General features: G+C 39.3%; 1 protein-coding gene across 1 annotated transcript in view; it reads left to right on the forward strand.

Moving 5' to 3' along the window:
- The first annotated feature begins 949 nt into the window (after positions 1–949).
- OSTF1 (osteoclast stimulating factor 1) overlaps positions 950–26832 on the forward strand; it is a 55436-nt gene continuing 29553 nt past the window's right edge. Inside the window, exons 1-4 of the mRNA XM_088464050.1 lie at positions 950–1187; positions 23467–23513; positions 24531–24581; positions 26258–26321. Of these exons, the coding sequence (XP_088320176.1) occupies positions 1154–1187; positions 23467–23513; positions 24531–24581; positions 26258–26321 (196 nt within the window). The 5' untranslated portion in view covers positions 950–1153. The remainder of the gene's footprint in view (positions 1188–23466; positions 23514–24530; positions 24582–26257; positions 26322–26832) is intronic.

Here is a 26832-nt window from a genome sequence, read left to right on the forward strand (position 1 = left end):
AGCGATAACTACCGTCATTATCGCTCCATCGCTAGGTTTAATCGCCGAGAGGATTGGCAGCTTTAGATTGAGCTGCAGTTAAGGGGAGCAAGTTACATTATTTTATTCTGTATTGATTAGCATAATGAAGTAGGTAGGCCCTTAGTGGTCAATTCATCATCACTTAATGTATAAAAAAGCAGGGGAAAATTAAAATGTTCACCTACATTTGTATAAATTATAAGGGCCATTCATTATAAAGATAATGCAGAAGAGATCACTGATATCTCCTACTTACCTTTCAGCCCCAATCTGACCCACTGTCCCCATACACTAGTACCGGGACCTAAATTCATCATGCTCCAAAAATATAAAATTTTTGGAGCTTGACTGTGGGAACATTTGCCAACTTCAGATGGCGTTTACTCCCGCACCCACTATGGGAAGAAGTCCCGGGTTGCGAAGAGGGATCCTTTCGGATCCACCCGCCTGTTCTCATCCTTATGCCGGTCGCCAGGGCTTTGTGCGCCTGCGTGAACCCACTAACACTGCAGAGTCAGACATGCGGGGACAGTTGATCTTCGGATCAACTGTCTACGTGGAATTGCTCCGGCTCTCGTGGCGAATCTGAATGTTAATTAACATAATGTATAGGCCACTTATAAAGGAAGTCTTAAACAAGAGAGGCTCACACACTGACCAACACTGCAAACACCCATTATGCATTTCCTACCATGACCCATGTCTATGATCATCAGCATTCATTCTCTCACATTAAAAGTCATTAAAAATATAGGTAGTGAAAACAATATTTTGTTTAAAATGTATAAAATCGCTGTAACGTGAATTGACAGCTAAACAAATCATTCTTAGCCATTAAACCGGCAATTTCTGCTCTGTGTGCAATGCAGAGAGGCGGCCGCCGGCCAGTGTACTACTCCTGTGTCAGACTGTCAGTGTGTATGTGTGTGTGCATGCGTGGATCAGGGTGGTGACAGCCGGGACTCCTCCTCCTGCAGTCCCTACACTTCCTCATTCTCAGGACAGGGGACGACTGACTGAGTGACACCCTCTCTCACCTACTACACACAGAAGCAAGCACTGGGGCCACTCAGCAAGAGCAGCATAGTAACCCTCTGTCCCGAGCTGAGCTTGGGGAATAGTTTGGGACACCATGTCTAAGCCACCTCCTAAACCAGTGAAACCAGGTAAGAGAGAAGCCTGTTCGTGCCCACTACATGCACACACGCCTCCGCCCATAAGTCATGGGTGTGATACTACTTCTTGTAGCCTGTGATGGCACCGAGCTCTGCCCTTACTTCCCCCCGTGTAATGGCAGCAGCAGTCACCCTGCAGCTAGTACCCATTCCACCCTAGCTAGCGCTGCCTGTACCGGGATAGGGTCATAATGTAACAATGGGAGCAGCACAATTCCTTACTCAGCACTTGTCTAAAGGCACACGATTATTTCAGTTCACATGCACTTTAATGTATTATTTGTTTTTAGATGCATATGTGTGTGTATGAGCCACTGGTACATAGCTGCAGACATACCTGTGAGAATACGTGCTGGGTAAAAACGACACCGGTACAGTACATTTGGGAGCTTTTAAGGAATAACGTCAAAACCTGTTATGCACCTTACCCACCTATAATTGTCATCTGCTGTCTCTGCACTGACCAAGCCAACACTGGCCAACTCCCCTGACCTGCTTTATTAGGCCAGAAATACATTCCATTACTTCACTCTGTTATGTCAAAATGAATGTACTAAGCAATATTGTAACAGACGAAACACATTTAATTATTTTTCCAGCTGAAAGCAGAAGCACAGTCATCGTGAAGTGTGTGTGTGTGTCTCTATATATATTATATGTGTGTGTGGAGGGAGAATGATTACATATTGTGCTTAAAATAGGTACAAATATTTACATTGTGTGCCTGGAAGGGTAACATTTTTGACTGACCAAAGAAAGCCGCAAGCTGTAATATTGTCATGGCACCTTCTGTGATAATATATTATTTAACTACTAAAACTTCATTAAAAGTTAGTGGATGTGATAGGAACAGTCTCCTATTTGAACACATCAGGATATTCTTCCTCTAGAATTTTAGTGTTCTTTAACAATTTTAGTGTATGTACAACTGAAGAGTTCTGTAAATAGTTCAAAGTATACCTCTTCCCGGTTGTGTTCTAGGCATGTGTCACTTGGAATGAAACCAATGTCTCCCTGGTGTGTTATTGTTATGTGAGGGTTTGCATAGCTTATATTGCAGTGTTTTTTTTGTAAGGCAAGCCTAGATGTAGATTTACATCTGCATTAATCATTTATGTAAAATATTTTAGAAAGGTGTTCTACCCCCTAGCCAAAGTTTTGGGAAAAATTTATGTATGTAGTACAGAACTGGCATATCTGTTGTACTCACTGTCCTTAAATGGCAGGGATGGGTATGAGTGGGAGGACCAATCAGTAGTTCAATCTCTCATCCCAACCCTTTCCTCCCAAGGGCTTCAACTAAGGGCAGGAGCACCCTGACTTTGCAACTTTAAGCTGATGGCTTTTTGATTCGTTTTTAAATATTCAGTGTATTATTGTATATAACTATTGTAAATGAATAAAACAGCAGTTACTTATAATCAATATTGCAACAATGACTAGTCTGCAGTATACTTAGCTCTAGCTTTCACTTGCTGTCCCTGTACTCCCTCCCTTCACCACTCTTCCTGTTTTAAGTGTGCTTCTCTTTACTGTGGGTCATTCTGATGAAGGCAGCATGTAGTCTAGCTTCCCTTTACCATTATCACTACAAATTGGAATCAGTGTAAAATCCTGGCTGATACACACTGTAATGGTGCATACACACGTAGCGATCTGCCAGCAATACGATATCACTGGCAGAACATACTCCACCCTCCCTGGTGTGTTGGATAATCTATATAGATCATCCAACACACCACCAACTATAGCTGATCGCGGGTCCCTATAATAACCTGCTCGATATCAAGCAGGTTGTCCAGCATGCAGGGACGATGGCTGATATCACTATCGCCCATATGTGCCCACGCATTGCTGGTCGAAGGTAAGTTGGTAGGGACCATTTAAAAGGATGATTTGATAGGTAACGATAATGATATCGTTTTCATTCAAATCGGCCTTTTAAATCGCTACGTGTGTATGAACCATTACTTAACAGTTTCCTGTGTTCTGTAGCAGTGTGATTTTCCTGCTTCTCACTGGCTGTGATTACACAACAGTTAAACAACTACATCTCTTACCAGTATAGTAACATACATGTAGGGCCAAATTGTCACATGAACCTGTTCATTTGGCTAACCAATCGAACAATAGTATAAGTGGCACCTGGTGATGCATTTTGAGAGCATTGCAGCCATTGGGCTATTGCACTCATTTTGGTATATACTGCCAAATTGTCCTACAAAATTGTCAAGTTACCCAGTTGTGTTTTCTTTATGGCAAAAAAAAGTGCAAACTGGAAGTAAAAATGCATATAAATGCACTGGGATAATACAAGTGTCTTACATATGGTTCGTATGGTATGCCTATTGTTAATATGCACAGGATGCTTTTAAATACATTTAATGTGTTCAGAATGTAGCATGAAGCTTTTCTTATTTATTTCAACTACCCATTCATATCAATGTTTTTAGTGTGTAATTTAATGAATGAGCTATTGGAAGGAATGGGAAAAACTGCGCAAAATATAAAAATTGGGCGGTACCCTTCAAAACCCCCCTGTCCCCCATCTCCAGATTCCCGAACCAGACCCAGGCTAGACAGACTGTTCCCATTACTAAAAGGGAACCCACAGCGAGGGATCGTACTGTCATAGTGGAACCAGTCTGCTTGTTAATCATGGGAATGGAGACTCTATGGAAGTAGTGTAAAAGAGTCTTTTAGCTATGTGCTGAAAAGCTCAGGGCATTTCCCAGTACACCTGGGCAATGGGTAGCATATAATGTCGAATTCTTGGCCTGGGCAACCTGGAGTGGTCCCTGTACAATGTTAAGGGGTGCCTTACACCCTGATCTTTATCAAAATATTGTATAAAAAATAAATTGCAAACTTACATTATAAGGAATACATTTTAACTAAATGATATACTCTCACCTAACCCTATCTACCATGTATTTGTAACTCAATGGGAATTCCAATTTTGATAATCTTTTATCCCAAAGGGTATCTCAAGCGAAATCTTCTTTTATTCCTTGAAAAAGAAACATTTAAAACAATATTTAAAAAAAATTATAAAATCACTAGAGAAGAACAAATTGACCAGGACACCTCTTAGCTGCTGAGCCAATCTCATGCAGGTTTCCCACACTACACACAATGTGATTGGCTTGTGAAGAGTCCTGGGGACTGATCACACATCAATAGAGATTCCATTTATCTTTATCAATATTGGAGGTAAACAATCACCAGTGCTGTGCAGCTTCATTCATGTCAATGGCCCATTCATTTCAATGGAGGTTCTTCATCTAGAACACAACCCCTTTGGAATGAATGGGACATAGAAGTTACTGGTCAAACTGCTCATGTTAGCCTCTAGGCTTATATATACCATGCAATCCCGTAGAAGACAATGCATTTTTTAAGTGCAGTGAAATTCTTTAATCACGCTGATAAGAAAAAAGCAGCTCGCTGGAGCATAAACGACCATAGGCCCTCATTCAGACACACTCGCGAGCGGCTGTCCACTCGCAAGTGGGTCGATGGTCCCCACTGCGCATGCGCACGACGGAGGGAGCTCCGTCATGCGCATGCGCGAGACCCGACGAGCGAAGGACTTACCTTCGCTCGGAGTGTCTCATCAAAGGGGGCGTGCTGTCGATGGTGACTGACAGCACGCCCCCTTTGGTGGGCGTGCCGGGGGCGTGCCTGCCAGACGGAGGTGTTCCCAAGGGAACGCCTACCGTCTGAAGCCGGCCCCACTGACATCACTAGTGATGTCAGTGGGAGTGATTTTGGCTCTGATAGAGCCAAAATCACTCCTGGCCTTGCGGTTGAAAAACCCAACCGCAGGCTTTTGCTCGCGACCATCATCCTGCACGCTCGTATATGCTGTGGGTGGTGACGCACAGCTATACGAGCGTCCAGGAGGACGCTCCATATTAATGGAGGTGGGCCCTGATTCAGAGCGAGCGTTCTGGTCAGAGCGTCCGGCTCTGAATCAGGGCCATAGGTACTAGTATAAAAGCACAAACCAAAAAGATTGGGCAACCCTAAAACTCTGCGCACTCCTTATAAAGTAGCACACACCATACAGCAAAGAAACCAATACAATACTATGAATATAGTCTTACTGCCCAAAGGGAATGTTCAATGTGATGAATGTAGTTCTAGTTCTTCTTGTATGGGATCTCGCCAAAAATGGAAAAAGAGAACAACCAAGAAAAAAATAATATAGTGTAGTAATTCATAAAAAGTCTCTCAAATAACACAAATAAGTGGTGATTTCTTCCTCTAAATATGAACAGAAAGGATGATCGTACCGCACTCACGTTCAAAAACTATGACTTCCACATATAAAGGTATCTTTAAATCAGATGGCCTCGTCACCACTGTGCAGCATACCAATAGTGAAGTTCACCCATGCAAATGGTGTAGTATAAAGAAGGCGGGCGTACCCCAACTCACACTGATCATAAATTCATAGGCCAATAAAGGTATCTTTGAGCTTCGACACTTCTATTCGTTGTGGTTGATGACTTATCCTCTTACTCCAAACATATAAATATGGAATGGGATAAAGTGGAAACCAACCATCAAACGTCAGTTTAAAAAGTTTAATGGTTCACCATACAATACAAGTTTAAAAACGGGTAACCAAGTGGAAATAAAACAGATGGAAAATAAAAACAATGACCTGAGTGGATTAAAGGTCCGGACTTTTTCACCACAGGTCACTGCTGCCGAAATCCACAGGGTCCCCTTGTATCCTGCTACCACCAACGCGTTTCAACAATAAGTCTTTCTCAAGGTGTGTCACACCTTGAGAAAGACTTATTGTTGAAACGCGTTTTTAAACTTGTATTGTATGGTGTCGAAGCTCAAAGATACCTTTATTGGCCTATGAATTTATGATCAGTGTGAGTTGGGGTACGCCCGCCTTCTTTATACTACACCATTTGCATGGGTGAACTTCACTATTGGTATGCTGCACAGTGGTGACGAGGCCATCTGATTTAAAGATACCTTTATATGTGGAAGTCATAGTTTTTGAACGTGAGTGCGGTACGATCATCCTTTCTGTTCATATTTAGAGGAAGAAATCACCACTTATTTGGGTTATTTGAGAGACTTTTTATGAATTACTACACTATATTATTTTTTTCTTGTTTGTTCTCTTTTTCCATTTTTGGCGAGATCCCATACAAGAAGAACTAGAACTGCATTCATCACATTGAACATTCCCTTTGGGCAGTAAGACTATATTCATAGTATTGTATTGGTTTCTTTGCTGTATGGTGTGTGCTACTTTATAAGGAGTGCGCAGAGTTTTAGGGTTGCCCAATCTTTTTGGTTTGTGACTTATCTATTGGGGGTTGGTGATCCCCCCACGGTCAATCCTTCTTTGCAGCCCCCTTGTGCGCAGTTGTCCACTGTACCTTTATTTGCACTAGTATAAAAGCAAATGGTTATGGGCACATAGAATAGGTCTTATTTTATGCATGCATTAAAATTCAGCATTAGAAGAAAAGTGTGTGGCTGGTCTTAGGAAGTCAAGAATGTCCAGTTTTATTTCTGCCAAACTAGTCTGAAAGTGTCTTGTAAGTACCAGGCTATGTACATATTCTTCAATATACTTTAAATGAGATTCTACTAATATTGTATTCTTGTCACACCACACTTTAGTATACAAAGGGCTTTAACCTTATCCCATAGATCAGACAGACACAGGTCAAACAGCGGCAAGAGTTCTAGTTTGTAAACTGACAAACTAGAACTCATAGTAAATGTTACATGAATATTTTAATATACTTATCCTATAATAATTTAAATACAAAGAGAAAATAAAAAACTAATGTTATTTAGTTTTATCATTCAGTCTGTAATACATAGCTATTAAATAAATCAAAAAATAATTTGGTGCTTTTAAAAAAAAAAAAAAAAAGAAGTTAAATGAATCCTCCAATATGGTTGCATCATAGTGGTGCTATACTGCTCATTGCTCAGCACAAACTCCTATGTCGCAACTGCTCTGCCTCACAATAAAGGAATCTGTACAAAACAGCTTGTTGTAAAGTGGTTAGATAGGCTTGTTGTCCTATCTAAGGATTGGTAAGTGCACATACACCAATTGTTTGGCTGATGTGTCTTCGCTGATATCATAACTGGGTGGGCATTTAATTTTACCCATCCAGTTGAGATGTCAGTTACCATCGGCTCCGTGTAGCAAGTGTATGGTCAGTCGACTGTACACACAGCCAGACGTGCCGATATATTGGCATTAGCGCGGTGCTGCAGGACAGATGCAATATGTCTGTGAATGAAGTCGTTATACACGGCCGCTGATGCACTACAGATATATCACCTGTTCAATGGAAAGGGCGATATATCTATAAGTGTGTACCCAGCTTAAGGCTCAACTCTCAGAAACCAAGTATGATCATTTGCATACATGCTGATTTCCTGCTGGGAGCAAGAATAAAATAATAATATTTTTGTTTAATATATGCATACTGTAGTACAAGTTCTCTTTTCAGTGGTACATTGCCTTCACACATTTGGGCAACATTAATTTTTTTTATGCCTGAAATGGACATATACAGTAAAACCATGCCCACACTGAATCACTCACGTGTGTTATCTCATACTCACAGCACACCTCCAGAGTTAAGCTGACATTTTCAAACAGAATGACCCTTTTTTATATTAGTGAACTAGTGGGGTACGATTTGCAGACGATCCAATTTCGTTTGTGATTTCCCTTGAACTCCTGAACACTCCCGGACAAACGATAGTGTGCATACACATGGAACGATTGTACAAACGATATAGAACAGTTGTAGCAAACAACCTCACAATGCTGGAATTTAAATAATGGTAGGAAAAGTGACAACATATCATCCATCGCATCGTTCATCGTGCACACACACGAAACGATGTGTGCCAAATCGCGAAAGATAGGTTGATATCTTTTTGCGGGTTCAATTGATCAGCGGGAGCGCGCATGTCGGCATCATTTTCATGCCCACACACCTCACTTTTTAAACGTGTTGTTGTTCCAATTAGTCGAAAACGGCCAAATTGTTTAAAAAATTACACCGTGTGTGGGGGCCTTTACAGCTGTGTTCTGTGTTCTACTTTGGCTTCTAGAGGCTTTATGATACATATGCCTGAAAAACTGGCTTATACAGCTTTTGTGATTCATGTACGTTCAAGTGCCTAATTTATTTTTTACTACTTAGAAAATTAAAAGTAAAGTTTTATTGTATATGATGCCTGACTTTGCCGGTGAGTTGTATAGAAAATATTCTAATGATATTACAGTGATTAAAAAAAAGTTATTTTAACAACCTTGCATTTTATTTGTGGAGCATAAATTATATTACTATGTCCTAGGATGTATACATAGTTGAATAAATGTTGCTTTAATATCCATAGTGTAATGAGTGGAGAGTTGAACTGTCCTGAAGCGTAACAAAAGATGTTTCAACAGGCTTACTTCACTTCCTGTCATGTCTCCTTTTTACCTCACAACTCGGGCACCAGTGTTTCATCACATTCACCATCACACATGCTAGCACTGCTCATAGTGAGGAACTGTCTTGTAATTAAACCATGAGAGTTCATGTTTTATCAGGGTTATTTTTTTTTTTTTAGTCAAAAGTCCCCTTTTCCAACCTTGTCTCGCCTATATTTCCATCCCCCATGTCTCCTCATACTCGCCTGTAAGATAGTTGCACAGACGATGCAGCGTGTCCAGTCATGTGCTGCTTAGATCCACCTAAACCACTGGCATGGAGCTCAAATGCTTACAAAGAGATTTAGCCGTCTGCCAAAAGATTCCTTTTATGTACAGTAACAACTGAGCGGCACCTGTACACTGTTCTGCCCACACTTACCAAGCTCATGGGGAGGATGAGGAGCATAAGATCACAGTAAATAAGGATTGTGCAGAATAACTCTGTCTGAACCGTGTGAATTCACTGTGTTGATAATTATAAAGTTGACACCAAAATTTCATGTCGACATGTTGACATCTGGAAAATGTCGACACTGATAAAATGTTGCCATATGACATGTCGACATAGTGAAAATACCAATGTTTTATCAGTGTTGAAATGCTGAACAGGTCAACATGGTGACCGTCGACGTAATATACTGAACTCTGGAGCTGATGCAGATCGTCTCGCTAGGCTGCATTCGCACGTAGCCTGCCGATGTTTGCAATGTGCGCATGCGTATAAGTCGCAGTGCTCAAACTAGTCCATGTGGTCGGGAAGCGTTTGCACGCAGCGCATAGCCACCTCGCTAGAATGAGTGACAGGACGAGTTGTTTGTGGGTGGTGATAGTGGATGGTCGATGGAAACGGGGGTGTGGTGGTGCAAATGCAGGCGTGTCTGAGCATCTTAATGGCGTTTTAGAGGCGTGCATAATTAAGATGCAGCATCATAATACATGTCACATGCCTGAATTACACACTGAAGCACTTGCACTGCTTGCGGTAGGGTATGGTTAGCCACAAGTCCTGTGTATGGATCCGATATTACTCGATGTTACCGATTATTACACTTCCTGGAGATGATGTGTATCACTAAAGGAAAGTGGGTGTCTTAAGACAGGCTGGTCGGCGACTAAATACACGACGATCGCACGCCAAGACATTATGTATGCTAATGCCTTGCTGTGCGATCGCGGGATTTGCATACTTTGGCTGCGTGTGAACGCATCTAGCGAGCGGGTCTGAATCAGGCCCTCTGTCTGAACTATAATCTGCGTTTTCCACATAAGCAGGAAGTTTCTAAGTGATAACATTTATTTATATTGTAGCTTCTGGAAATTATAATTATGTGTCCTGTCCAATTGAGTTGCATGGAAATCAGGATTCCTATCTTGTGAAATATATAGCTGTGACTCGTGGAGTTTATGGATCTTGCAATAATATACAAAAATCATTGTCTTTGTCACAAATAAATTGTGTGGTTAAATTTATATGGATTTTGCAGACACTAACATTGGGGGGGAATTCAGTAGTTTAGTAATGGCGCCCGAGAGCGTAATTTAATTGTGGCTCCAACCGGAGCGAGTGCCGCAGGCGCCCAGATTCCTGCTTTGCACCCTCCTGAGAGGGTGAGCAGAAATCCGTGAAAAGTCAGTCTTTTGGGTGCCCAAATGACTTTTTGGGCGTTATAACCAGGACTAGACGGATTTAGCCTCTTTATTCGGCTACACCTGGTTAATTTGGGCACGACAGCGCCCCTGGCACTCATGCCTGATCGGAGCAACAATTGAATTGTTCCATCAGGTGCCATTACTTATGGGTACGCAAAAATACATTTGCAATCCCCCCCCCCCCCAGTAACTGTAATGCATTTGTTTGTAAATATTAATTTCTAAATTCTTGTTATTATCTCTCAAGCTTCCCTCTTTGCTATTCAGCCATGTATTTAAATGATCAGCGAGTTGTTTGTTTCTTGCCACAACTTGGCTGTGCTCTTTCCATTGAATGTACCAGAGAGCAGCATGTGTTGTGCTGCAACTCTGCTATTCTAAATATATAACTTAAAAACCCGATAGAACCTGGAACGATAAAGCAATGTATTTAATAATGGCTGTAAGAGTATGTTCAAATCAATAAATTCATTGGATGGTGAAAATCTTTCATTGCCCACAAGTATCTTAAATAATCAAACATTTACTTTCATACAAGACACTGATCCACTGCAACTACTGTTGGCAATCTATTAAAGAACATATTTTAGAATCTATACACTGTAGAAACTTAAAAAAACACAGTGAATCTAAGACAATCTGAAGGGTCCTTCCATAGGAAAACACAGGTGTCTAACAGCGTTTAAAGGGTCAGCTTTTGGTGTGCTCCGTGCATTTCTCGGGTGGGAACAATAAAAAATATTTGAGGAAGATACTCTTTTGAAAAATCATTTTATTTCAACATTTTGATCTATATCTAGCTGTTAATATCATTGATCTAGGTACAGAGTAAAAATTTTGGATTACAAAGATTATGGGGAGAATTCAATTCAGCGCAATGCCTGGCTGCACATTTCATGCAATTACTGTAGCCCCGACATCACAAGTTTTCCTGTTCATCTCTATGGGGTGCGATGCAAAACTTGTGATGTAGGTGGATGCCATTTGCTTGTTCGCCCAGGCCCACCCTGATGTCGCCATTATAACCCTACTTTCTAATTACAATGGACTTCCTACATGCAGACTGTTGGTGTTTCGCATCCATTTTTAATAGTGCAGCACCGTGGATCGGGAATTGGATCTGATCTCAATATTATTACCACTAGCCCCGAATAGGGGAGATGCGTGATAGGGATGGCCATCGACCATCGATAATTCAAATTCATTGATGGTTTATGGCCAATGTAAAATACTTTTGCCATTGATGGTGGAAATACAGATGGTTTTCTGCCATCAATGGTGGGTGTGGGGCCAATGACGATTGTTTTTTTTTTTTTTATAGTGTTGGCAATTGGGGGTGGAGGGATTGCCAGACTGACCTTACCTGCCTACGACACTCGCAGTGCTGCCGCTGCATGCTGACACAGTCTTCTTAAGATGAGTTCAGGGCAGCACAGAGCCAATAGCAGTAGACATGCAGTGCCAGGCAACACTCAGCAGTCTTGCCCCGCCTCTTCCCGACCACTGTATCTATCTTCATAGACAGGGAAGGTGGCTACTTGCGTCTTTCCCTGTCTATGTGGGTGTGTGTGGTCAGCCTTTCTGGGAGGAGTCAATGATTCTGTCTTCTCCCTCAGCTGCTCAGTGACTGTCTGACACTGAGGGTTCTATTTACTAAGCCTTCGATGGAGATAAAGTGAACGGAGATAAAGTACCAACCAACCAACTCCTAATTGTCATTATGCAAACACAGCCTGTGACATTGCAGTTAGGAGCTGGTAGTTTATCTCTGTTCACTTTATCTCCATCGAAGGCCTAGAAAATAGACCCCTAAGTCTAGTAGTAGTCACTGACGTCATGCAGGCATGTTCTTCTGCTACTCTCTGCTCTGATAAATAGGCCCCTAAGTGAAATGATCATATGACAAGTGAGTCCTGAGATAAACAGCTGAGCTGAATAAACTACAGACAAGGAATATGGCCCCCAGTGTCCATATCCACCATAGCTGGCTGGCAAGGGTAACAGTGATTGAGACAGTGACACTGACAGTATGACACTCAGTCAAGTGTGTGCTGAAATACTACTGCAGCAGAAAACTGTGTGGTAAACTGGCACTACCACTGGCACGTCATCCATGGTCACCGGCTTCCCCATCCCAAGAGTTTAAGATGAGAAATGTTTGCATGAGAGACACAGTGGATCGGTTGGTGAACTGCTCAAGGAAAGTCTCTGGCTGTGTCATTGACAAAGCTAAGATCACTCATCACATACAGTATAAGGCACAGGAGGAGTTAGGGGACCTACAGTATCTTAAAGAAAGTAAATCATTTCCACAAAAACTCTGGAAGCTGAAGCAGTGATACACAAGGTTCTTCTGTACAACATCCAGGAATAGTTCTAGTTGTTCCAGACACTGGCGCAAACTCCATTTAACACCAGAAAATAATTAATACTGGTTAATGGGATGCTGCATTCTACCAAACTCAATATGTATTACACATAGGGATAATGAGCATACAAATTACCCAATATATAATGCATCACACAACACAGACTGACAAAGGTTGGTACAGGAGGCCGGTGGTCAGAATGCCAACAACAGCATCCCGACAGGAAAGATTGGGCGGCACATGATATTTGAAAGATTGGGAGGACATTATGAGAATGGGAATTGAAGACATTAAAATCGTGTTAGATACGCTACCTGGGTGGTACTAGGCTCCCTAATGAAATGTACTGTGGGCCTGATTCAGTAAGGATCACTATTGCATACGCAGCGGCAAATTTGAACGGAGCACAGATGCGAATGTATGCTAATGCCTGCCATAGCTCATCTGCCATAGAGACGCCCACTGCTGCTTTTTCACATCTGTACTACCTCGCACTCCTGCATATACATCGGTACCATTGATGCACATGGGCCCGTCACACAACATTTACACCAGGTCTGACTACCTGCAGAAACTGCAAGTCTCGTCACACCCAGTGAATACTCAAGCTGTACAGAAATAAACACAAAACCCAGGCGCTTAATAGAGTCTCCAAAAAGCTTTCTAAAACTTCACTGACTGAATGAGGTAGTCAGCCTCTAAAAGTAGAAAATAGATAAATAAGAGCAGTCGTGAAAATTAGAAGGCAACAATTAAACTCAAATCAATACCAAGATGAATAATCATCTGAACCATTTATTAACACATTTAAAAGGCAGTCACACATGTGATCTGACATCAACCATAAAGGATATAATAACAATGATAAATAGAATTAGGATCTTACTATAAACAGTATGGATATTAAATTAAAACTGCACTAATGCTTCCGTAGCAATAAAAGTAATTTAATATGTACTTTAAACACCACTGGATTTTGCATGCATAGACCAATACTGAACCCTTGTTGGTATAGGGTTAATTGTATGAAATAGCACGTGAATAGTGCCCGCAGTCACTAGAATTGTAGAGCATGTGTTGGGGAGGCAATTGACACCTGAGTACCTGCCAGGTACTGCGCTCAACCCGACTAGCGGGGAGCGATTTAAAGACAAAGGTGGTGTATTGAAGGGTACTGCGTGGAGGGGATACAGATCTCCGTGTTATCCAAACTGCTCCAGCAGTGTGTGTCTGGATCAAACCACCGGAGTGTACCCCAAGAAAGTACCTGATGTTAACCACTCTCCAAGGTCAGCGTCATCAGGTAAGACAGGGATGCACGTCCTTCTTAGTCCCGCTGATCTCACAAGCTGTGCAGGCAGAAGTGTAGCGGCATCCACCTGATCTCCGTGAGCGGCTGCAATAGAAGTGACCAAAGAGAGAAAAAGCCAGTTCCCACACAGCAGAGTGCCGCGACTTGGTCTCAGGAATCTCAGCAGGTGAATGAGCACCTACGCGTTTCGACGTCACGCTGACGTCTTTGTCAAGGCAGATACAATGTAGTCTGTGATGTTTAAATAGTATCTCTCATTAGTCTGATCCAATTCAGCTCTGTTCACTTAAAATACTTGATTCAATTGACTTGAGTAATTGGTTATATTTAGAAAGAAAAAAACAACAACACTAAGAGGCTTCAGAGGAGACAGATTTAAAATATAGATTCAGTCCATCATTATTATAAGGATATAGATAAGTAGTTTTGTAAGGGAGGTTACATTAAATAATAACACACATTTGAAAAATGATAAATGACCCATCATTTCACTATTTAATGTTATATTAAATCAATGTATTTAAAGCAAAGTATATACAGTTGGTTCTATTCAGAGAATCTCTTCTAAATATGTAAACATATATTTGTTTTCTATAGATTATTCGTTATATTACATTCTAAATATACAAACATATATGTTTTCTATGAATTGTTCCTTATATTACATTCTTAAATGTACTGATCGCACATCACCCTAAACTAATAAAAAAATTATTTGAAAGGAGACATTATCTCTAATCTCCATTGAGAGTGGAGCGCATCAGCTTAACCTTATATTATACATCTGTAATCATGTGACTGTGTATGAATAACATCACAACCATATTGAGCAACAATACTCGTATAGACATGGACATATTGAGAGACTTGGTGTATTACTCAGAAATCTTCAACTTTATATCTATCAGATGCACACCATATTGACCTCTAATCTATATTGAGTGATGACCTCATATTCAATATTACAAAATTAATTACATATTAAAGAACCAAAAAGAAGGGGTATTAAATGTATGTGTAACAATTGATGAACGTGCAATAGTAATATCATTGGATAAACCGAAGGAGGTATAGCAGGATGGAAAAATTTAATAAAATAAGGAGTGCACATCGATAAGGGCCTACACGTGCCAACAGATGTAAGAAAAGGGGGAGGGGGAGGGAAAGGGAGGAAAGGAAAATTGTAAAAAAGGGGGGAGAGGTGTGGGAAGAGCATTGATGGATCTAAAATTGAAAGTGGTTGTAATGTAACAAAAGTTGAAAAAAGGAATGGAACAAGTTCGTCAATATATGGATCACTATAGTAAAATGATCCCAGATCGTAAAGAGCTATTTAGCTCAAAAAGAAACAAACTCTAATATCAGAATATCTCAGAGAACAGTATTCAGTTCTATCTGTTCATTTAAACCGTCTGGGACAGACTATTCATATTAAATATCCAGAAGATCTCCTATCTACAGAGATGTCTGAAACGGTCTCCTTTTCTAATTGTAGATGGAATTGCATCTAACCCTGTTACTTTTAATGAAGACACCTTACCCCCATGATGTTCGCCAAAATGCCTAGAGACACTATGTAGAGCATTTCCCTTCATAATGTTCCTCCTATGTTCTAAAAATCTTTTCACGTAAACACCTTGTTGTTCTCCCCACGTATCTAATGTTCTCACAACCACAGGTCAATAAAATATATTACATATTTAGTTTTACAGTTAATGAACTGCTTAATCTGAAAACTTTTATCCAGTCCTTTAACAGACGTTGTTTTCTTATTCATGTGTTGACATGTAATACATTTATGTATCCCACATGTATGGGAACCTACTGGTTTTACTTGTAACCAGTCCATATTGGTTGGTAAAGATATCTTTGTTGCTGTCTTAAGGACACTTGGGGCTAAAATATTTTTGAGTGACCTATTCTTCCTGTGTATTGTTATCGGTTTATCTGGAATGATCGATTTAAGTGTTAGATCATATTTCAACATATGGTAATTTTTCCTAATGATTTGATTAATTTTAGCAGAGGACTCATTATAAGTGGAGATAAATGCTAAATTTCTTTTTTGGTCCATATCATTTAATTTCCTAGTTCTTGATTTTAGGAGTTCAGCCCTATCCATAGCATCTACTTCTTTATACGCTTTCTCTAATATTTAAGGTGGATAACCCCTCTCTTGAAAGCTCTCACAGAGAACAGCAGGCTGCTCCTCATAATCTATATATATGGAACAATTTCTTTTAACCCGCATAAGTTGTCCTTTGGGTATGTTAGCTTTCCAGGGGAGGAAATGACAACTCTTGAAATGTCGATAGTTAATAGAGTTTACTTCTTTACAATAATTTTTAGTAACAATTTTGTTATCAATAACTTGTAGAGTCAAATCCAGGAAATTAACATGGTCCCTACTGTAAGTGTAAGTGAAGGAAAGATTGAATATGTTAGAACTGAGTGAAGAAACAAAGGTTTGTGCACTAGAAAGATCCCCATCCCTAATAATAAAAAGATCTATGTAACGGCCATAGAAAACCAGGTTCTCCCCGAAGGTGCTCCCCCAAACATGGTGAGATTCAAACTCTCCCATGTAAAGGTTCGCAAAACTCGGGGCGAACCTGGTCCCCATGGCCGTCCCAAGCACCTGTAAGTAAACCGTGTCAGTAAAAATAAGATAATTATGTGTAAGGATGAAAAGAATAGCTTGAAGAATAAAATCCTGATGTTGGACTTCTAAAGTTCCATCTTCTAAGAGACATTTAGACAACGCATCTATCCCCAACTCATGGGGGATATGTGTGTATAGCGCTTTCACATCAAGTGTGAGAAAGGCATACTTTTCTTTCCAATTTATTCCTTCAATACAATTTAGGAAATGTGTTGTGTCTTTAAGATGGGATTTTAGACGTGTAACATGAGGTTGAAGAAAAGAATCAACATAGTAGGATAAATTAGAAGTGAGTGAATTTATACCTGAAATAATAATCCACTCTGCGATGGATTCCTCAGTACGTCTGTAATCGCTTTGCAATTGCAGCGCGCACATAGTTTGGTGCATGCGCAGTGTTTAACAATCGATCGATCTGCGTACTTAATGGCAACTGCGTATGCTGCTGAATTAGGCCAAGTGTGAGCTATGCAGAACAGTAAATTGCTTCCATCGCACTGTATTGAATTTTTTTTGTAAGTATTGGAGTATGGAGGGATCTGACTCACATCTATAAATGACATTCAGCCCCTGAATGCTGTTATTTTATTTCATCGAACAGTTTTACCAGCACAAAGCTTCTTAAATGTTCATAAATGAACTACAGTAAAATCGAAATGGCACTTGTAAAACTCCAAATACAGCGCTGTATTCATCTACATCTCAATATATTTAAACATAGCCAAACACTGCTTTGCATTGTCTATAAGAAAGCCCATAGAATATGTTTGTACAGAAATTCTGTATTGTGTCCTGTGGCACCTTTATAGGTGCTAAAAACCATTTGCACATTTTACTATTATAGAAACTTTCATTTCATTACAATTGGCACTGAGCAATATTTTATGTTTTGGTCGCATTTGCATTGGCATAAAAAGAGCATTTGTAAATCTGAATCTGGCAGACCTCAGCCTACTCTTTTGGCATTTATACAACTTTAAGATAAGAAGAGCATTGTCTCTCAGACAAATAATACGTTGTGGAAGAAATATAATTGCAACGTGTACTTAAAGTCATATAGATAAGGAAATTAAAGCTGTGTGGAATTTAATTGATCATATGATATGCCTATATACCCTAATTCATCATATGATATGCCTATATACCCTAATTCATCATATGATATGCCTATATACCCTAATTGATGATTTGCAGATTGCTTTTTACAGTGGAAAAAAAAAGTTTTTTTTATTGTGTTGGTGATTTCATTAGACATGTAGCAATTCAGTTAGGTATTATTAGCAAAGCTTTCTCACCAATCCTTACCTATTCAAACGATAGAATCTATTCAATTCTGTAGTGCTCAGCAAAGCATTCCCCAAAAGGGAACATAAAGTGGTTTATATAAAATAAAATGGCATTTTAAAAATACAGCCAAAACCATGTAGTTTGTATTTGCTTTTAATAGCTATGGGCCTGATTCAGAGATGAACACAATTGTTGCCACCGCTGCGTCTTTGTACGCAGTGACTGAGCATAAATATGCTAAAGCCGCAGGAGGAATCCTGTGTAAAAGGATGCCCACTGCCTACTCTCAGATCCGCTGCCTGCATCTGAACGACCCTCATGTTACTACTCAGGATGTCTGGTAAAACGACGCTGCCGGGGCCAGTGAAACTGTAGCCAAAGACGCAGCAACTGGCATCGACATGCTCAGAAAATTGGGCCAATACGCCGCCTTTTTCTGGAAAGCTCCCTGTCACTACCCCTGAAATATCTGCAGCCTGTCAATCCGCTGTGGCTGACATGGCATTGTGACCAGAGCAGCATCACCTTCGTGAGACATGTGCACTGCGTTCCAGCACAAGCGATGTGCCGAAACATCGAAAAATTCAAAAAACATCGGTCAATTATGACCAAACTGTGTCAGGGGCTGAATCAACCCCCTTTGTCCTTAATCCTTTTGCTGTGGATATATACATCAGGACTGCGTAGGAGGAGTCCCACCATCCTCCACAGCAACCCTCATTTGAAAGAGCGGAGTCCATATTCCAGACTATTGGTCTGATTCAGAGTTGTACGCAAACCCACTGGTTTGCGTACAACCCCGATGGTGGCTGATCTCCACATGCGCAGGATCTGTACTGCCTATGTGCCGATTAGTGTCTGCAAGCATGCTTGCAGTGCCCCGTAAACCGTAGCATGTCAAGTTTAGTGACGGTGACTGTTTTACAAAACGGGCGTGGCACCTCTGTTTTAAAGGCGTGTCGAGGCCAGGGTCTGCATTTTCCAAAGCAGATTTGCTGGCCCTGGCAGAGGACTTCTGGCTTCCATTCTGAGTAAGCTTAGCTTATTCTTACTCAGATGGCCAATAGTGAGCCGATGCTGCATCTTCGGATGCAGCACTCGGTTGTGCAATGGCGGCAGTGGGCGCTTTTAGCCTTCATATGCCTCCTGCGGCATTACTGTACAACTCTGAATCAGGCCCTATGTGCCCAAATTAAAGTTAATGTTTGATGGTCGGTGCGATAATCAAAAATTAACCCCTTGAACTACAGAAAATCCATGAGCATGGGAGGGGTGGAGGATTTTTCCTAACCTTGCTTCCAATAATTAATTGGCACACACATTTGAAAAAGGGAAATACCCTCTTTCTAATGATGTGGCCCCTAGTAGCTATTGCCTGGTGACCCCTTGAACTACAGAAAATCCATGAGCATGGGAGGGGTGGAGGATTTTTCCTAACCTTGCTTCCAATAATTAATTGGCACACACATTTGAAAAAGGGAAATACCCTCTTTCTAATGATGTGGCCCCTAGTAGCTATTGCCTGGTGATAATCAGACAATATTACCCTGCATTTTCAGAATATAAGTGGATATGTGCCCTATCGCACCCCTAATTGCACCTTTACACATGGGAGCACACACATAGCAACTATTGTCTATATTACCCAGTGCTACAGAAAGTTTGTTTTACATAGTAGTGCCCTATCTCTCCCAGACTGCCCCAAACATATGTGAGGACATTCTTGTTTGAAAGAGGAGAGTCTCCTCTTTCAATCAATGTGCCCCTTAGTAGTTATTGCCTGGTGATCACCATACAATGACTAAAACAGTGCAGAAATATTTAACAGGGCATTATTTGAATATTGTTGCATTTGTGTCCAATTAAATCTATAATATATTTTATTACATTATTTATTATTATAGCGCTCTTTATAAGTATATTGCTATACACTATACCGGTGGTTCTCAAACTCGGTCCTCAGGACTTCACATAGTTCATGTTTTGCAGGTCATCCAGCATCTGCACAGGTGTAGTCATTACTCTCTGACACATTTTAAAGATCCACAGGTGAAGCTAATTATTTAAATTGTGATTCTGTCAGGAGACCTGCAAAACATGCACTGTTTGGGGTCCTGAGGACCGAGTTTGAGAACCTTTTCACTATACTATTGGTATATATGCTTCAGTGATTACAGAGTCACTTAGTAGGAGCTACTTGAATGGTTAATGAGTTAATCAGTATAATTAACATATATATTTATTTTACATTGCATTATTAGCCCCCAAATTCTTTCATTTACTGTTATTTGATAAGCAGCTATCTACAGTGTCTTGCAAAAGTATTCAACCCCCTTTGCAATTTTCATGTTTTGTTTCCTCACAACCTGAAATTAAAATGGATTGTTTGAAGGTGTGCATCATTTCATTCACAGAACATGCCTACAACTGTGAAGTTGTGTTTTTTTTTTTTCATATTGTGAATCAAACAACATTTAGGACAACATAACAGAAAACGTCATCGTGCATAACTATTCACCCCCCTAAAGTCAGTAGTCTTTGTTGAGCCACCTTTTGCGGCAATTACAGCTTAAAGTCGCTTTGGATAAGTCTCTATGAGCTTGCCACATCTTTCCCCTGGGATTTTTGCTCAATCCTCAAGGCAAAACTGCTCCAGTTCCTTCATGGGTTCTGCTTGTTAACAGCAATCTTCAAGTCTGACCACAGATTCTCAATTGGTTTGAGATCTGGGCTTTGACTAGGCCATTCCAACACATTTAAATTTTTCCCTTAAACCACTCGAGTGCTGCTTTAGCAGTATGCTTCGGGTCATTGTCCTGCTGGAAGGTGAACCTCCGTCCCAGTCTCAAATCACAGGCAGACTGAAACAGGTTTTGCTCAAGAATATCACTGTATTTAGCACCATCCATCTTTCCCTCGACTCAAATCAGTTTCCCAGTCCCTGCTGCTGAAAAACATCCCCACAGCATGATGCTGCCATCACCATGGTTCACTGTGGGGATGTGTTCTTGGGGTGATGGGATGTGTTGGGTTTACGCCAGACATAGTGTTTTCCTTGGTGGCCGAAAAGTTAAATTTTAGTCTCATCTGACCAGAGCACCTTCCTTCATACATTTATGGAGTCGCCCACTTGCCTTTTGGCAAACTCAAATCGTGTCTTCTTATTTTTATCACTAAGTAATGGCTTTTTTCTGGCTACTCTTCCATAAAGCCCAACTCTATGGAGTGTACGGCTTATTTTGGTCACATGCACAGATACACCAGTCTCTGCTGTGGAACTCTGCAGCTCCTTCAGGGTTACCTTTGGTCTCTTTGCTGCCTCTCTGATTAATGCCCTCCTTGCCCGGTCTGTGAGTTTTGTGGGCGGCCCTCTCTTGGCAGGTTTGTTGTGGTACCATGTTCTTTCCATTTGATGATGATGGATTTGATGGTGCTCCGGGGGATCATCAAAGATTTGGATATTTTTTTATAACCCAACCAAGAATTGTACTTCTCAACAACTTTGTCCCTGACTTGTTTGGAGAGCTCCTTGGTCTTCATGGTGTGATGCCTCTTGCTTAGTGGTGTTGCAGCCTCTGGGGTCTTTCAGAAAAGGTGTGTTTATACTGACAGATCGTGTGACACTTAGGGCCAAATGTAATAGGGTGAGAGTTTAGAAAATGTGTGAGAAAACTGTCACATTTTTAAACTCAGCCAATGTACAAAAGTCACAGAACATGCAAACTTGCATGTTTTTCAGACTCAAATAACTCTCAAGATTTAAACTCTCATCCAGGTGTTTCCTGTATTGAAAATACAACTCATATTTTCTAAACTCTCTTACATTTGGCCCTTAGATTTCACACAGGTGAACTTCATTTCACTAATTATGTGACTTCTGAAGGTAATTGGTTGCACTAGAACTTTTGAGGGGCTTCATAGCAAAGGGGGTGATTACATATGCACATGCCAATTTTCCAAATTTTATTTATAAAGATTCTTTTTTATATATATTTTTCTCATTTCACTTCGCCAAATTAGACTATTTTGTGCAGATCCATCACATAAAATTCAGATTAAAAAAATAAATAAATAACTGGTTGTAATGTAACAAAAAAGGTAAAAAGCCAAGGGGTGAATACTTTTGCAAGCCACTGTATATATTGATCTGTTGAGTACAGTTTAATTTATGGATTCACCTATATGGGTGTTCATACATTGTATTTTCATCACTAATTTAAGAAGGAAAGCAGCTGTAAAGTTAAAAATAATCAGTAAAAAATGCTTCAAGAATAGGCACAAACCATCTCACTTTTTAAAACTGTTTTCTGAAAGTGCTGTCCCCCTTGTTGTACAGTAGTAAGTTAATATTCTTTTGCTATAAATCTTAGTAAGCATTGTTGATTACTGTATGTAAGTTCTGGGCCTTTGCAAGTTGTCTCATATGTTCCTATAATAGCCCAGTACTGCATGTGCAGGATATGTCAGGAAAACTATCTGAATATGCAATCTGTAGATAATATTATGTTATTCAAGCAGAAGCTTTGGCTTTTTTTGCAGCTGGTTCATTGAGGAAATAGTTGCACATTTCAAATGCTAAACCGTTGGTATGATGTCCTTTCAATTGCTAAATCATAAAACTACATAAGAAAGCTAATGGGAGAAACACTCAGCAGCTGTAGTTTTCAGTGTTGAAAGTTTAAGGTGAAATAATAAAGACCATTAAAACAAAAAATGAAAAGTTTTATGTCAAGACCCATTTCATTGAAAGAAGTATAATTATGGATGCTAGACTTTTGGCCAAACCATTTACAGTTGAGAAAGTAAATATAGAGCTGTAATATGGTTTATGTTGCTAATGTTTAATTTTAGCCTTCATGAATCATTTGTCTTAATGCATGGAAAAAAAATTAACCTCACAGTACTATAAATTTAAAATAAGTTATAAAATAATATAAATATAGTATAAAATAAAATTATACATACATTTTTCGATTTTCTTGATACATTTTGCATTTTATTGTTCTATATTAATTAAACTGATTAAATGCTCTATGTAATCTTCTAGTTAGATTCTGTATTATTTTTTGCCTTTATATTGACTTTTTAAGAAAAGTTTTAAGCATTTATAGGAAATCTATTAAAATAAGCTGTATTCCCCTGACGTTAATTTACTTCTCATATTCTCTACTTTTATGTCCAATTCGACACCCATGTAATCTTTATCCATACAGTTTTGGCTGTATTTTTTAAATGGTTATTTGGAGGTAATTATTGTGGTAGAATTATTTTTTTTTCAAAGTCTAAAAATATGTTTCATTAAAAGTGCAAATACAATTTCGCATTGTGCGATTTATGTTTTTGAGAGTGCACTCACTGTAATAGTAACACCATTTTCTTACACTTTCTACATAATTATTTTTTTAATTTGTATTTGAAATATGTAAAAAGATTCATAATTAATGGTATTATTTCATTAACATACTTGATATTTTCTGCTTTCCATTCTCTTTCAGGGCAAGTGAAAGTATTCCGGGCTCTATATACATTTGAACCTAGAACGGTAACTACCCTGCTTTCCCCATTTGCAGTGATACATATTCCTTGTTTAATTTTAGTCTTCATTGAAACCCTTTTTTTTTTTTCTTAACTCATGGAAAAAATTAACCTCACAGTACTACAAGTTAAATAATTTAACTGTAAAATTATAGATCAATTTTTAAATTTTCTTGATACATTTTGCATTTTATTGTTCTATATTAGAACTATTTATCACCATTTTCCCTAGGTTTCACATGAGCCATGCATAAGGAAGTTGTGTAAAGTAAGAAAAGGCTGCTGCTTCTTTGGACCACAAACCATTATAGCAGGGTGATGTGAAAGAGCAAATACATGGTTTTATAAGACAGAGCCTCCCGTGTTATACTCCTGAGATTTGATATAAAAATGATTAGCAAAATACAAAGAAGATATTTATAACTTATAAACATCTTCTTTGTTTCTTGTAATAATTTTTCTAGTTAATACTCACCAGCTTTATGGAGCTCCCTGGGACTGCAGTGAGAAGAGAGACGAGTCAACAACTGCTTAGCCTTGCATCTGCATAGTCAGACACTGCTTGCAGAGCAGGGGATGGGGCCACGCCATGGGCAGTAAACCGCACAGAGAGAAAGCTAATAGAGACATGCCTCTGAGTATGGGGGGGCGGAGGTGCCTTGAGCACTGATGGACACCTTGGATGTGTCATGTAACCAGGAATTGAACTGCAGTGTATAGAGATCGGAGCTTAGTTAGCAGAAGCAAGATAACTCACAGTGATGCAGGTAGGATAATCAATGGACACTGAAGCTTAATGTAGTTAGGGGAGCATTACAGTGAGTAGGGACTGAGACAGGCTCCCAGCACTCAGAACCATCTCCATGTGTGCCTCTCCAGGCATTGACCTCACCTTCTGTCACTGGTATTACCCACAACTTGTTCTGCTGACAAGCAATCAGTCATACTTGCTGATATACTAGTTACTGAAGTCACTTTCATTATCTTTTAATCTATATACCTGTTTTTGCTTTAATATTTTCAGCCTGATGAACTGTATTTTGATGAAGGGGATATTCTTTACATTTCAGACATGGTGAGTTTTATTGTAGTATATAGGTAATATTATATACAAGTGTGCCAATACAACACCAGTTGTTGGGTTGCTCCTAATGCCATTGATCACAAAACCTGTGGTGTAAGTAGTTTTTTTTTTTTTTTTACTATAAAAGCTATTAAGAAGTACTGTATGGCGTATTATTGTACTATGTAAGGCGCTGCGGAACACTTGATAATAATATTAAAAAATATATATTTAACTAATTCTCACAGTGTAATCTTTAAAGCCGCTTGCTATATCTTGTTTAAGCACACATTATCCTTCCGTGAAAGTGTCCACCACTATTTTTACATGTAACTATTTTACAGGTATAAGAGAAAAAATTCTGGTGTGCATAGTAGAAAAAAAATTACCCCCATGAGCATAGCTTCATTAAGAAATATCCTCAGTTCTTACAAGCTCTCAGATATTTGACATTCATAAATCTATAAAACTGTGTGTCTGTTTTTTAAGTTTAGTTGCCCTTTAAAAATAATGCTTTATTCTTGTATAGTATAGAAACATCGTCTTGCATCTCTTTGGCTATCGGAGCAGTTCCGTTTGTTAAAGAAATGAATTATCCGTTTTTCCTCTTCTTATTGGCTGCTGCTATGTCTTGCATAAAGTCTGTTCAAAGTAAATTCTATCATTTGAATCTTAAAAAGTATCCTAACAGACTGATGGCCTAGTGATGAGTTTGTATTAGTGTAGCAATTTAAAAGCTTAGTTGAGCAAATTGAGAATACTACTGTTATTTTTTTCCTCTGGTGCTAAATAATGGACGCAATACTTTCTGAGGGCAGATGTAATGCAGTAACTACTGCAGAATCCTATTTTCTTTCTTTTTTCATTTTTATCTTTCTTTCCTTACTATTGTAGAATGCGGAAATCTGGAAACACCACTCACTGTGCTAATAAAATAAATAAGATGGAATATTAATGTTTTCATGTTTTGGGTGGAGGTAAAAGGAGGGGTCTGCTACAATTGCTTATTATGAGACAATGGATGATTGACATAGGTCTTCATCCAGGGAAAGAGCTCCAGGTGGTGAGTTCCAAACCCAGGTCAAACGCATGCATTTTTACTACCGTGGGTAACGTGATTCCTGTGGATAATTGACCTAAGCCAGGCTAATGCTGGGTACACACTGAACGATATATTGTTCGTACAGCGGACGAAGCATATATTGTTCAGTGCATCGGCTGCTGTGTACACACAATATACTGCATCAGACGTGCAGCACGGCAGATGCAATATATCTGAAAGATAGATTGTTAACAGCTGCTTCTGTTAACAGGCGACCAACCAACGCATATGCTGGCTACAGAAACCAGCCATATTGACAATACACAACTTGGCAGGCAGTTGTGATGTCTGGCCAGATATAACGTGCGGCCAGTTGGTAAGTGTGTATGCTTACCAAAATCCGTCGGTGGTGCTGTTGGCCAAGTGTGTACCCCACATTTTATGATTGCTTTATTGTTGTGGATTGTCTTTGGATATCTGTTGATATTGCTCATACCAACTGCTTATACCTAGAAGTCAATCCAATTAAAGTGAGATATTGTTTGTGTGAAAATTATACTGCACAATAGCCAACTTGTATGTGGTTAAATTGTACTGGATTTCCCTTTTTGTGTCAAAGAAAATGTTTGTTTGTTTCTATTCTCAGAGTGATACAAATTGGTGGAAAGGTACATGTAAAGGGAAAACAGGACTCATACCAAGTAATTATGGTAAGAGTTTCATATCTTACAAATATTACACACTGATAATTATTTGTGAATTCCTGTTTTGTTAAAACACATTTTGCCCTAGAAACTAGAATGTTTAAATATTTTTATTTTTTGTTCCTTTGATTTTGCTGGTAATAGTAATTTGCATGCTTAAGTGTGATGATAATTTGTAACTACAGCTGATAACTATGAAAATACGAGGAGAAAGAAAAAACGTTCCTATGTGGGGCACTCATGAACCTCAGAGTAATATTATTTTATCATGATCCATTTCTCCTGGGATCCAACAATATACTAAAATAGAACTTTTAATAATATATTAAAAATAATGCCAGCAAAATATAAAAACAAAAATGTGACACAAATAGTGAAAGTGATACTTAAAATAAATATGAAGCTTTCAAGACTAATGAAAATGTATTATCTCTTCATCGTTCCTTTATAAATCTCACATGACACAAATTGCCTTATAGGATCAATATACCACACCGCTTATTTATATATAATATTC

The sequence above is a fragment of the Taudactylus pleione genome, unplaced genomic scaffold (assembly GCF_031769625.1).
Source record: "Taudactylus pleione unplaced genomic scaffold, aTauple2 ptg001573l, whole genome shotgun sequence".
Lineage (NCBI taxonomy): Eukaryota > Metazoa > Chordata > Amphibia > Anura > Myobatrachidae > Taudactylus > Taudactylus pleione.